Source organism: Pongo abelii, chromosome 10 (genome assembly GCF_028885655.2).
Source record: "Pongo abelii isolate AG06213 chromosome 10, NHGRI_mPonAbe1-v2.0_pri, whole genome shotgun sequence".
NCBI classification, from domain to species: Eukaryota; Metazoa; Chordata; class Mammalia; order Primates; family Hominidae; genus Pongo; species Pongo abelii.
Window position 1 is genome coordinate 20159999 of NC_071995.2, and position 13700 is coordinate 20173698.

The 13700-nt window shown below is 44.4% G+C and overlaps 1 protein-coding gene across 3 annotated transcripts in view; it reads left to right on the forward strand.

Annotated features, from left to right (window-relative positions):
- Positions 1–9189: 9189 nt before the first annotated feature.
- AEBP2 (AE binding protein 2) overlaps positions 9190–13700 on the forward strand; it is an 80646-nt gene continuing 76135 nt past the window's right edge. For 2 of the 3 annotated variants that reach the window (XM_024257201.3, XM_024257202.3), the window contains exon 1: positions 9190–10077. In XM_024257201.3, the coding sequence (XP_024112969.1) occupies positions 9407–10077 (671 nt within the window). In that variant the 5' untranslated portion in view covers positions 9190–9406. The other variant, XM_054526931.2, reaches the window with a different exon arrangement.

Sequence of the window (13700 nt, forward strand, 5' to 3'; positions counted from 1 at the left end):
ATCAGTTGGTTGTAGATATGTGGCATTATTTCTGAGGGTTCTGTTCTGTTCCATTGGTCTATATCTCTGTTTTGGTGCCAGTACCATGCTGTTTTGGTTACTGTAGCCTTGTAGTATAGTTTGAAGTCAGGTAGTGTGATGCCTCCAGCTTTGTTCCTTTGGCTTAGGATTGACTTGGCAATGCGGGCTCTTTTTTGGTCCATATGAACTTTAAAGTAGTTTTTTCCAATTCTCTGAAGAAAGTCATTGGTAGCTTGATGGGGATGGCATTGAATCTATAAATTACCTTGGGCAGTATGGCCATTTTCACGATATTGATTCTTCCTACCCATGAGCATGGAACGTCCTTCCATCTGTTTGTATCCTCTTTTATTTCCTTGAGCAGTGGTTTGTAGTTCTCCTTGAAGAGGTCCTTCACATCCCTTGTAAGTTGGATTCCTAGGTATTTTATTCTCTTTGAAGCAATTGTGAATGGGAGTTCACTCATGATTTGGCTCTCTGTTTGTCTGTTATTGGTGTATAAGATTGCTTGTGATTTTTGCACATTGATTTTGTATCCTGAGACTTTGCTGAAGTTGCTTATCAGCTTAAGGAGATTTTTAGCCGGGTGTGGTGGCGCATTCCTGTAGTTACAGCTACTCTGGAGGCTGGGGTGGAAGGATAGCTTGAGCCCCAGAGGTTGAGGTTGCAGTGAGCTACCGCACTCCAGTCCAGGCAATAGAGCCAGACCCTGTCTAAAAAAAAAAAAAAAAATTATTTAAGGATTATTTAAGGTAGTTTACCAAGATGTAGACATGACAAAATAGATATACAGGCAAGTAAAGAAATAAGGGAAAAAGTGAAAAAGGAGGAAAAATAGGGGTATGACTAAAGCTAGCAAGGAAAATAGCTGCCATACATACTTAAGAAAGGAGGGCTGGTTGCTTTATTTTGGCTGAAGTCCAAGTTGATTTATCCAGACTGCTGATAGACTTTTTATTTTATATTTCACTTATTAAATATTAAGTTTATGTTTTTCTTCCCTACCTTCCCAGGGATTTGATGGATAAAGTACTAACTGGTATTGTGATTTGTATGTTACAATAAGCAATCTGTCAATTTCAGTTTTTTTTTAATAATCAAGAGAGTTTTGAACATCGAATGAAGTTTTTTGGCAAGTCAGATATAAAATACACGAAAAGACAAAAAATGTGGCGGCTATGCTATTCACCTTTCACATTTGCCTATCTTTTTATCCGAAGTTTATAGAAAAGGCATTTTACTAAATTCAAAGTGAGAACTACTAATACCACACCTACATATGACCTCCTTATGGTGGACAGTTGTCAGCCAAAGCAGTTAAGTTTCAAAATGGCTATACTGATAGACTTTAACTCAAAAACTATAATCATTATTTGGTCATGTTTTGATTGGATTACAATCTACAGAATGGGAAAACTTGCATGAGATTTCTAGTTCTTTCCAGCTTTAAGATGCTATCATTTCCATCATCCTGTAAGATGTTATCTCTTTTTATGCATACTTTCTTTAAAGTCCAAGTCACTCAGGGAATGAGGTCATTATGCTGCTATTGATCTTGCTCACCATGGCAATATCAACATACAGAACCTAAATAAAGGAGCCTAAAATAAAAGTGCAAAATGTAACACAGCTGCCGATTTTAGAGAATTTTTCAGAAGTATCTCATTTGTAGTATAGTAGGAATCTCAGCTCCGGTCTAAGCTGGGTCTGTTGCTGGGCTCAAGCATGTCTGGGCATGTCTGGCAAACTGGCGAGGCAGGACTACAAGAAACCTGCTGCCATGGGGGCTGAAGCTGCTTCCTGGAACAGAACTCATTTTAGTGGAAGAGAGAATTAGAGAAGCCCTACAAGAAAGACTTAGTCATTGGATGGAGAGTAATAAATGCAGTGTGGGGTAGCTGTTACTCAAATCTGTCGCCAATCTAGGCCCATGAAAGCATGTCTGGATCCCTAAGAGAAACAGAGCTCTGAGTAAAAACATAAAGGGCTGTTTTACTGAAAACCATATGATATTGGGCACAAGCAGTCTGCTTCGGGGTTCCCCTAATACAGTGATCTCCATTTCTTCTGACTGTACTATGACTTTGGCTGTTTTGTTTGTATCCCAAATTTTGGCCGGGCATGGTGGCTCATGCTTGTAATCCCAGCACTTTGCTAGGCCAAGGTGGGCGGATCGCTTGAACTTGGGAGTTGGAAACCAGCCTGGGCAACATGGCAAAATCCCATCTCTACAAAAAATGCAAAAATTAGCCCGGCATGATGGCATGCGCCTGTAGTACCAGCTACTCAGGGGGCTGATGTGGGAGGATGGCTTGAATCCAGAAGGTTGAGTCTACAGTGAGCTATGATCGCGTCACTACACTCCAGCCTGGGCAATAGAGCAAGACCCTGTCTCAAGAAAACCCGGAAGACAAAGTAAACACACACACACAAATCCTGGTAGGTGTCTGCAGTACCTAGAATAGCAGAGCAGAGGAAGGGGTCCTGGGAGAGGAGGATTTGAGTGAGAGACGTTGCCCTTCTGGGACTCCCAGAAGGCTGGAGGTGTCCTGACTACCTTAGTAGGCTTGGTAGGTAGACAAACCAATGAAATTCAAACTATTGTTGCTAATTTGACCCCATCAGTGCTGTGGTTGATGAGTTTGAATATGATTCCTAATCAAATAGCCCTTATGCAGTAGTGTGTTATTGGGCAACTTACAATTACCTGTAGCATCACACATTCACCAAGCTGGAAAAAAAGAACTGTAGAACAGTGATTCTCAATTTGTGAAAGACCAGTATTAAAAAAAAAAAAAATTTCTGGGCCGGGCACAGTGGCTCATGCCTGTAATCTTGGCACTTTGGGCGGCCAAGGCGGGTGGATCATTTGAGTTCAGGAATTCGAGACCAGCCTGGCTAACATGGTGAAACTTTGTCTCTACTAAAAATACAAAAAAATGAGCCAGGTATGGTGGTGCATGCCTGTAATCCCAGCTACTTGGGAGGATGAGGCAGGACAATCGCTTGAACCCGGGAGGCAGAGGTTGCAGTGAGCCAGGATCTCCCCACTGCATGCCAGCCTGGGTAACAGAGTGAGACCCCCTTCTCCAAAAAAACAAAAAATTCTAGTGGACCGGTACTTTTGTAAAATACAGTAAAAATGAATTCCCAGTGTAATAAAATAACTGATGACATAGAAAGTATAAACTCTAAGGCCAGGCACGGTGGCTCATGCCTGTAATCCTAGCACTCTGGCAGGCTGAGGCAGGTGGATCACGTTAGGTCAGGAGTTTGAGACCAGCCTGGCCAACATAATGAAACCCCGTCTCTATTAAAAATGCATAAATTAGCTGGGCGTGATGGCAGGCGCCTGTAATCCCAGCTACTCGGGAGGCTGAGGCAGGAGAATCACTTGAACCATGGGTGGAAAGGGGTGGGAGGGTGGTGGGCGGAGGTTGCAGTGAACCGAGATCACGCCACTTTGCTGTAGCCTGCGTGAAAGAGTGAAACTCCGTCTCAAAAAAAAAAAAAAAAAAAGTATAAACTCTAGTTTTTAAATTTTTATTTATTGATTTATTTGTTTGTTTATTTGAGATGGAGTCTCGCTCTGTTGCCTAGGCTGGAGTGCAGTGGTGCGCTCTCGGCTCACTGCAACCTCTGCCTCCTGGGTTCAAGTGATTCCTCTGTTTCAGCCTCCCTAGTAGCTGGGACTACAGGCACACGCCACCATGCCCGACTAATTTTTTGTATTTTAGTAAGGACAAGGTTTTACCATGTTGGCCAGGATGGTCTTGATCTCCTGACCTTGTGATCCACCCACCACGCCCTCCCAAAGTGCTGGGATTATAAGCATGAGCCACCGCGCCCAGCCAACTCTAGTTTTTTTATCGTTAGATTAGTCATTTTTTTTTGTTTTTTTTGAGATGGAGTTTCGCTCTTGTTGCCCAGGCTGGAGTGCAATGGTGTGCTCTTCGCTCACCATAACCTCCACCTCCCGGGTTCAAGCGATTCTCCTGCCTCAGCCTCCCGAGTAGCTGGAGTTACAGGCATGTGCCACCATGCCTGGCTAATTTTGTATTTGTAGTAGAAATGGGGTTTCTCCATGTTGGTCAGGCTGGTCTTGAACTCCCAACCTCAAGTGATCCACTCACCTTGGCCTCCCAAAGTGCTGGGATTACAGGCATAAGCCACCGTGCCCGGCCCTTAGATTAGTAATTTTATGCAGACATATAACTACTCTGTCAAGTTGTTATAAAAGTTTGTGAAAGCTACTTTTAGTACCTATGTAGCTACAAACTAGGAATGCACAGTTTATGAATGGGTACTGAGCTGGGGAATGACTTTGGTCCTCAGGATCATCAAACCTGTCACCTGATGCTGCCAAAAGAAACTGTCACACAGAGGTTCTGCCTCTAGTTCAACACTTCAGTTATTTACATTTTGAGAGTGAAATAATGACATCCTGTCACTGTGGTTATGGAGGAGTGTGGCCTTGTTCTAAGGAGATGCATGCAGAGCAGTGATGTCTGCAACTAAACCAAGAGGATGACAGGGAAACTCTCCAGTGATGGGAAACACAATTTTCTCCAAAATGCCAATTCCGAGACAGTTCATTTTAGTCTTCAAGTATAAATACCACAGCTAAAATATTCGTTTGTGGCTTTGATACTTGCCATTTCCATGTGTCTAATCTCCATTCACTTTTGACACTTTTTTTTCCCTTAATAAATCCTTCACTGGAAACTTTCACACTTTTCATCCTATCTCCTATACATTAGATTCTACAGATGTACAATATAATCTAATCATATCATACCTTTATTAAAATATCTCAGTACCTACCTGTCAGAACTTTTTTTTTTTTTTTTGAGACAAGGTCTCACTCTGTCACCCAGGCTGGAGTGCAGTGGTGCTTGGCTTACTGCAAGCCCGGACCTCCCTAGGCTGAGGTGTGCCACCATGACTGTGTGTGCCACCATGACTGGCTAATTTTTTTTTTTTTTTTCTTGAGACGGAGTCACGCTCCGGCACCCAGGCTGGAGTGCAGTGGCGCAATTTCGGCTCACTGCAACCTCCACCTCCCGGATTCAAGCGACTCTCCTGTGCCTGGCTAATTTTTTTATTTTTTATAGAGATAGGGTTTTGCCTTGTTGGCCAGGCTGGCCTTGAGCTCGTAACCTCAAGTGATTTGTCTGTCTCAGCCCTCCACAGTGCTGGATTACAGGCATGAGCCACTGTGCCTGGTCCCCAACATCAACTTTTTATTCATGTCCTTCTTCAATCTAATATTTAACTATTTTTAGCTTTCTTGCCATGATTTCTTATGGTTAATTAACCTTGTCATGAATCAATGTTGATACTTTTCCATATATTGCTTCTCAGTTTGAGTTCCCCAACACAGAATTCTGTTCACTCTTCAAAATCCAGCTCAAATTAATGAAACCAGATATAGTTATTGTATGTCTTACTATACACTTTGTTGAAATCCCACATTTTTCATGAAGCTTTCCTTGATTAACTCAGCCAAACGTGAACCGTAATCTCCAGGGCTTAACACAGTGTCTGGCACATACATTTGTTGGGGCTCAGAAAATGATACCCCAAAGTATGGTGCTTTGGCATGCTGAATACTTTTGTCAGAGGTGTTCGAACCACAGCGACTCCCATCTTGAATATGGGCTGGGTAAAATAAGGCTGAAACCTACTGGGCTGCATTCCCAGGAGGTTAGGCATTCTAAGTCAGGATGAGATAGCAGGTCAGCACAAGTTACAGGTCACAAAGACCTTGCTGGTAAAAGGATGTGGTAAAGAAGTTGACCAAAACACACAAAAACCAAGATGCGATGAAAGTGACCTCTGGTCATCGTCACTACTCATTATATGCTAATTGTAATACATTAGCATGCTAAGAGACAACTCCCACCAGTGCCATGACAGTTTACAAACGCCATGGCAGTGTCAGGAAGTTACCCTATGGTCTAAAAAATGGAGAAACCCTCATTTCCAGGAACTGCCCACCCTTTTCCTGGAAAACTCACGAATAATCTACCCCTTGTTTAGCATATAATCAGGAGATGACCATAAAAGTGCCCAGCCAGAAGCCCTCAGGGCTGCTCTGTCTATGGAGTAGCCATTCTTTTATTCCTTTACTTTCTTAATAAACTTGTTTTCACTTTACTGTATGGACTTACCCCAAAATCTTTCTTGTGTGAGGTCCAAGAACCCTATCCTGGGGTTGGGATCGGGGCCCCTTTCTGGTAATACTTTGTGTTTTGTTTTCTTTTTTTTTTTTTTTTTTGAGATAAGGTCTTACTCTATTGCCCAAACTGGAGTGCAATGGCTCTTGATCACTCACAGTTCACTGCAGCCTCAATCTCCTGGCTCAAGCTGTCTTCCCACCTCAGCCTCCCAAGTAGCTGGGACTACAGGTGCACACCACCACACCTGGCTAGTTAACAACAAAAAAAATGTTTTGTAGCGATGGAGTTTCATCCCATTGCCCAGGCTGGTCTCGAACTCCTGGGCTCAAGTGATCCCCCTGCTTCAGTTTCCCAAAGTGCTGGGATTACAGAAGTGAGCCACTGCACCTGGCCCCCATGCTGAGTACTTTGAACTAAAGGAGATTGGAAAGCCTGAGAAGCAAAGTCTCTCACTGAACTTCTGTCCTGCTGTCTCCTATCCCTGTTACTCACCCTAAGCTAGTCATATAAACCAGAACTCCTTTCCCCACAAAGTAAGCCATGAAACCAAGAAGGGTCACTCTGTCCCTTCTCATTTGAAGACTCTCATTCCAGAGAAGTCTGCTTTATACCTGGGTGGAAGGAATGCTACACAGAGAGGTCAAGAAGAATCTGAACAGACAGGCCTTGCTGGGTTTCCACACTCAGTCTGTTACTATTAGTTCATTCTCTTTTTGTACAATCACATTTCTACATGGATGTCCACTCTTTGTTGAATCTAAGCATACAAATGGACAGCTTTCTCTGGGTCTTTACTTCTGAAGGCTCCTGTGTCACATAAGACTTCCATTAAATTAATTTGTTACACTTTTCTCTTGTTAACCTGTCTTTTGTTGTAGAAGTGTTGGCCATGACCCTTATGATGGGTGAGGAAAGGTATGGAGTGCAGTGGCATGATCATGGCTCACTGCAGCCTCAACCTCCAGGGCTCAAGTGAACCTCCCACTTCAGCCTCCTGAGTAGCTGGGACTACAGTGTGCCGTAGAGACAGGGTCTCGCTATTTTACCCAGGTTGGTCTCAAACTCCTGGGCTCAAGTGAGCCTCCTACTTTGGCCTCCCAAAGTGCTGGGATTACAGGTATAAGCCACCCTGCCGGGCTTCTGATAGTTTTTAATTTACAGTTTACAGTGTATTTCATTTTAATACATTCCTTATCTAAGATTGCCTTTGAGGTTTAAAATGTTGGAAGTTAATACCTTACATTGTATGTGCCTCTGAAGGTATCTGTAAATGATGTCTCATGTTATTTATTATTTTTGCATTCCCTTAGAGGCAACATTTTACATAACAGCTGTCCAAAGGCCTAAGGCAGACGATGTAATACTGGGTACTCATGGTATATGAAGACTTTCCCAAATGGGAAATGAGCATGGAGGCTCTGTTTTCAGGCAGTCAGTTCTATCCTCATTTTCCTTGAGTAGAAGCATCCCTAAAATTGGCCTGAAAATGTGTCCTTGGGTCAGGGTGTAATGTGGGCTCTTTTCCAGTCTCCTTTCTTCCAGTGACCTCTTCCCTACTTTACAAAAGAAAGGCATAATTCTTCCTCATGCTAAATCTTAGTAAGGTGCAATACCCGGGTATGCAAAAACCTCCAGGACACCAAAGAAAGGCACAATTGACTGGTGAATAAGAATGGGTAACACATCCTTTCACAAGTCGGGTGGTTTTCAGTTGCTTGCTTTCAACAAGTTGAAAGAGAACCTAATCAGAGTTGTCAGCTGACAGATCATTAAAAGTATTTTTTCTTTGTTAGATCTTTATGCGATTTTTGGGCATATAATTCGAAAGGCATTCAAAGAATTGTGTGGCATTACTATAACAAAACTCCATTCATTCTCATCTGCTTTTTTATGCGAACAAGTTTTCTCAACACTTATATCCATGGAATTGAAAACTTGGAATAGAACTGATGCTGAACTATTTCTCAAAAAAATCCATCCACTGAAGGTCATAATGTATATTAGAAAAAAGTCCACCCAAGTTCATTTCTGCAAGATGCATTGCCAATAAAATTCTGCTTTTGTGTTTAGTACTTACAAACACTTGAAATAGATTTGTTTTGATCGGTTGAAATAAGAGCTTTATGATCACAGAAAATATAAAAAACAACCCAGATACTTCAATTTATGTTCACATTTTTATTACAAGTAAGACGTTCAAAATAGTTCAAATATAAAATATATTTTTAGGATAAAATTCTAGAGGAGATATGGAACGTCAATATGAGTTCCAGAAGACAATATTTGGAAATTGTATTTTCCAAACTGTATTTAAAAAAAATGGATATTAGTGGGTATTAAATCCCTGTGGTATTTAGAATCCATTGGCTATACAGTATTTAAAAAATGCGACAGATGAAATATTTATAAGCCGGAAGAAATGTAGCTGTCATTCTAAACTGTATAAGAACATACACAGCTTTACAAAATTGTTTTAGAAGGCTCATGAAGTAAAAAGTTTGAGGACCTTGAACCAAGATGTTTGCTCTGGGTTCAGGATGTCAACATCCCCAGGGGTATTCAAACATAGGGTGTATTAAAACCTGTCGCCCTGTGTTGCGCATAAAAATTTAGTACCTTACACCGTAGTGTTTTAATTTTTGCCCATTTTAAACGGCTCTCTTCGTAGACTGTAGGCTCGTTCTATTCCTGGCTCAGCGCCTGTACAGAGGGGACACTCCCCAAACACCCCCGGAATGAATGAGTTTATCGTGAGAACTCGGAAGGCTGCTAAAATCCCCGGCCAGCGTTGGAGTTTTCAGTCCTCGTGTCCCTGGGCTTCGAAGCCCGGCAGGGCGTGGGAAGGCCCCAAGGAAACGCTGAGCACTTGCCGGGGCCGGGGCCGCGGGGGGGCGCGGGGCAGCGGGGCGGGCGCCGGGCGGGGGCGCGGGCGCAGAACCCGCAGCCGGGGGAGGTGCCGCCTCGTGCCGCCGCGCAGGCGCGCAGCCGTCTCCGTGTGAGTGCGCGTAGTCGCGCGCCTGTCCCCGCGCGGGCTCCGTAGCGCGTGTGCAGGCTGACGCAGCCCGCGGGCCCTCCTCCTGCTCTGCAGCGGCGTCGGCGGAGTTTTGGGCGTTTGGGAGGGGGGCGAGGGAGCGAGAGTCGAGAGAGGGAGGCGGCGGCGGCGGCGGCGGGGAGGAGGAGGAGGAGGAGGAGTAGGCGCCGCCATGGCCGCCGCTATCACCGACATGGCCGACCTGGAGGAGCTCTCCCGCCTGAGCCCTCTGCCCCCCGGCAGCCCGGGTTCGGCGGCGCGGGGCCGGGCTGAGCCCCCCGAGGAGGAGGAGGAAGAGGAGGAGGAGGAGGAAGAGGAGGCGGAGGCCGAGGCGGTGGCGGCGCTGCTGCTGAACGGCGGCAGCGGTGGGGGCGGCGGAGGCGGCGGCGGAGTGGGGGGCGGCGAGGCAGAGACGATGTCGGAGCCGAGCCCCGAGAGCGCCAGCCAGGCCGGGGAGGACGAAGACGAGGAGGACGACGACGAGGAGGAGGAAGATGAGAGCAGCAGCAGCGGCGGGGGTGAGGAGGAGAGTAGCGCCGAGAGCCTGGTGGGCAGCAGCGGCGGGAGCAGCAGCGACGAGACCCGCTCATTGAGCCCCGGCGCCGCCAGCAGCAGCAGCGGGGATGGGGACGGCAAGGAGGGCCTGGAGGAGCCCAAGGGACCGCGGGGCAGCCAGGGCGGCGGCGGGGGCGGCAGCAGTAGCAGCAGCGTCGTCTCCAGCGGCGGCGACGAGGGCTACGGGACTGGGGGAGGCGGAAGCAGCGCGACCTCCGGGGGCCGGCGAGGCAGCTTGGAGATGTCGTCGGATGGGGAACCCCTGAGCCGCATGGACTCGGAGGACAGGTCAGTGCTCTGAAGCGTTTCCCCTTCCCTTCCTCCTCTTGAACTCCCGGGCCCCTCGGAGGGGGGGACCAAGGCGACTTTTTGCCGCGGTCCCCCTGCTCCCCGAATCCTCGGCCCCTCCCCCAGACTCTCAACTCGGAAATCTCTCGCCGTCGCCGCCGCGCCCCTCTCGCAGCGCATCGCGGCTTCCAACTCTCAAACCGTTCCCCCCCCCCCACACTCTCCTTTCCCCGCCCTCTTTCCCCTCGGCGCTTCGCTCCTCACGGACCTCAGGACGGCTCTAACTCGGAAACAGTCCCCAAACGGGCCCAGATCCTCTGGCGGAGCAGAAGAGGGCCTTGATGTACACACGTCGGTACTCAAGGTTAGCTTCTTCCAACCGTGTTCGGGAACACTTGTCAGAACTATAATTGACAAGTGTTTCCAATATGGCTGGTCTCGCCTGGATTTAACAGAACTTCCTTGTCCAGGGGGGAGACCCCAGCTATCACTTTTCTCTACTTAAACAAAAAAAGGACTGTTCTTTTATATGAAATCATTGCCTCCCAGATCCCTCATTTGTAGTCAGTCATGTGGTTTCCAACGTGATTTTAACAATCTTTTCTATTTGTTTTGGGAGCATAGCTGGGAAAAAGTTTTAAACACGTATAGATGGTTGTGGAAAAGAATAGTGAATTGATGGCCTTTTAAGATAGCGGAATCAGAGAGTTGGAATCGTAACAAAATACAGTCTTGAAGGTGCAACGTAGTTTGCGGCTTTATAGTAGTGCTTAAACGTGAGAGTCATGATTTTAAATGATTTAAGTCATGCATTGGAGAGGTCTCGGAAGGAATGAGTATTATTTTTCTTACTAAAGCTTGTTAGAAGTAACTGGAGAGTGACAAAAATGCGCATTTTTTCAGAACATTTAAAAAGTGTGATAGTGTATGTTTAATTGTCTTACCATTACTTTTGATCTGTTTGGGTTAGTTGGTTTTTAATGTACTTTTTAAAAAACGAGAATCATATGCATATTATGCCACTTCTAAAGTGTATTAGCGTTTATTTTGACCATCTGCCTATGTTTTGACAATCAGATTTTTTTTTAGACATGCTCCCCAGAAAAGTTTAGCAATGGAAATTTTAGTGGTCGATAGTGATTTTCATTTAAGAGTTTAATATTCTAAAGTTCTAGGAATTCTGATTAATTGATTAAAAACGAACATCTTAGTATTTACATGCTACAAGTAATACAGAGTCCTGGGTATTTTGAAAATCTGGCATTAGATTGTGTTTGACATTAACGTCTAGTTAAGAAAATATCTTCGGGTAAAGTAGACTGTACAAACCTTAGACAGATTGTGTTGAACTGTGTAGGCATGGGTAGGAAGGAGAATGCCTTCAAGAAAATTAAAAATCGACGTAAACTGCACAATGAAGCATGTGCTATTTTTACCATTTTATTCTCCTCTAATACCATTACATATCTGAAAGTTGACATTAGTTTATAAAATCAGCGTTTTTCATTTACTCAGTATACACGTATTATGTTTGCCTACCGCTGTACAAATTAGATGTCTTCCATTTCATTCCCACAACTATGGTGCAAGATAGGTATTATTTTGACTTCGGTTTAACAGATGAAGAAGCAAGTTGAGTATCTTACTCAGGACAGTAAATACAGCATGGAAATGGTGGGCTGGATATGAGCAAAGGTTCTCAAGTCCCCTATTATTTCCACTTAAGAGTTAGAATAATTCGCCTTAAGTAAGTTGAGGCCGGGCGCGGTGGCTCACGCCTGTTAACCCCAGCACTTTGGGAGGCTGAGGTGGGCGGATCACCTGAGTTGGGAGTTTTTGAGATCAGCCTGGCCAACACAGTGAAACCTTATCTACATTAAAAATACAAAAATTACCCGAGAATGGTGGCCCGCGCCTGTGTTCCTAGCTACTCGGGAGGCTGAGGCAGGAGAATCGCTTGAACCAGGGAGGCAGAGGTTGCATTGAGCTGAGATGGTGCCACTGCACTCTAGCCTGGGCGACAGAGCGAGACTCCGTCTCAAAAAAAACCAAGTGATATGTGTCAGAGTTTTGTTTTTAGTTAGTGTCTATTTACTACATCACTTCAGGAGACGAATTATTGGTTAAGTACATTTAGGAAGTGGAGTTGTGGCTTTCATTTGACATTTATGAGATATTTACTTGAGTATATAATTTTTACATCTTATTTCAGAATAAGAAGTAAAATACGGGTGTCACAAATCCAACTACAGTTAAAACTTGATAACCAAGCAAACTTGGTTTTCTTAATGCTTAATTTTAGAGACTACAAAATACTGTTTTTAATGTCACCATTTCAGGGTAATAGATTTGTCACTTATATGAAGAAGGCTTACTAGTGAAACTGGCTTGGGGTCTTAATAATCTTAATTCTGAAACATCTTCTTGTTGCCTTTGAGATTTTTCTCCCAGTTATTTTGAGTTTGGAAAGGATCCGTAATTCTTATAAATTACTGTAGATTACATCAATCTATGGATTTTATAGATTGATTTCATGGTAAGAAAACATTTTTGTAACTAATGGAAGGATAATCTTAGTTTTAATATGCTCTATAACATTTTTAGGCATTCCTGTTACAAGGATTCTATTATAATGCCCATTTACCTTTCCCATCGTTTTGATTACGTTGTACTTTTTAGTTTATCTGATATGCTCTAGAATTTGATGAACATCTTTGTTAAATATCTTTTTCTTTTTTTTTTTTGAGACGAGTCTCACTCTGTCGCCCAGGCTGGAGTGCAGTGGTGCGATCTCGGCTCACTGCATCTTCTGCCTCGTGGGTTCAAGCGATTCTCCTGCCTCAGCCTCCTGAGTAACTGGGATTACAGGTGAGTGCCACCACCCCTGGCTAATTTTTTGTTTTTAGTAGAGATGGGATTTCACCATGTTGTCCAGGCTAGTCTTGGAATTCCTGGACCTCAGACGATCCTCCCACCTCGGTCTTTGAAAGTGCTGGGATTACAGGAGTGAGCCACCACTGCAGGCCATGTTAAATATCTTAAGTGCTACTTTTAAAAAGATAATTAGGCCAGGCATGGTGGCTCACCCCTGTAATCCCAGCACTTTGGGAGGCCCAGTTGGGCGGATCATTTGAGGCCAAGGAATTCCAAGACCAGCCTGGACAACATGGTGAAACCCCATCTCTACTAAAAATACAAAAAAATGAGCCAGGCATGATGGTGCAGGCATGTAATCCCAGCTACTCAGGAGGCTGGGGCAGGAGAATGGCTTGAACCTGGGAGGCGGAGGTTACAGTGAGCTGAGATTGCACCACTGCACTCCAGCGTGGGCGGCAGAGCAAGACTCCATCTCAAAAAAAGATAAAGACATAGATATTAGAGGTTATGACCTGAGATGTCATTTATGGTATTGGAAGGTTTTGCGGTAAAAAGTGACTAATTTATGAAATGATTAAATACCACTTGGTACAAAAAGTTGATTTTTTTCCCCCCAGAAGAAAGTTGTTCAAAACCAGTGTAAGTTTATAGCGTGTTTATTTTAGTAAATTTAGAAAATCTTGAAATTTATATGTAATTTTATTTTTACTTTGGTTATAAAGATAGGAAGAAGTATTTTGGTTATA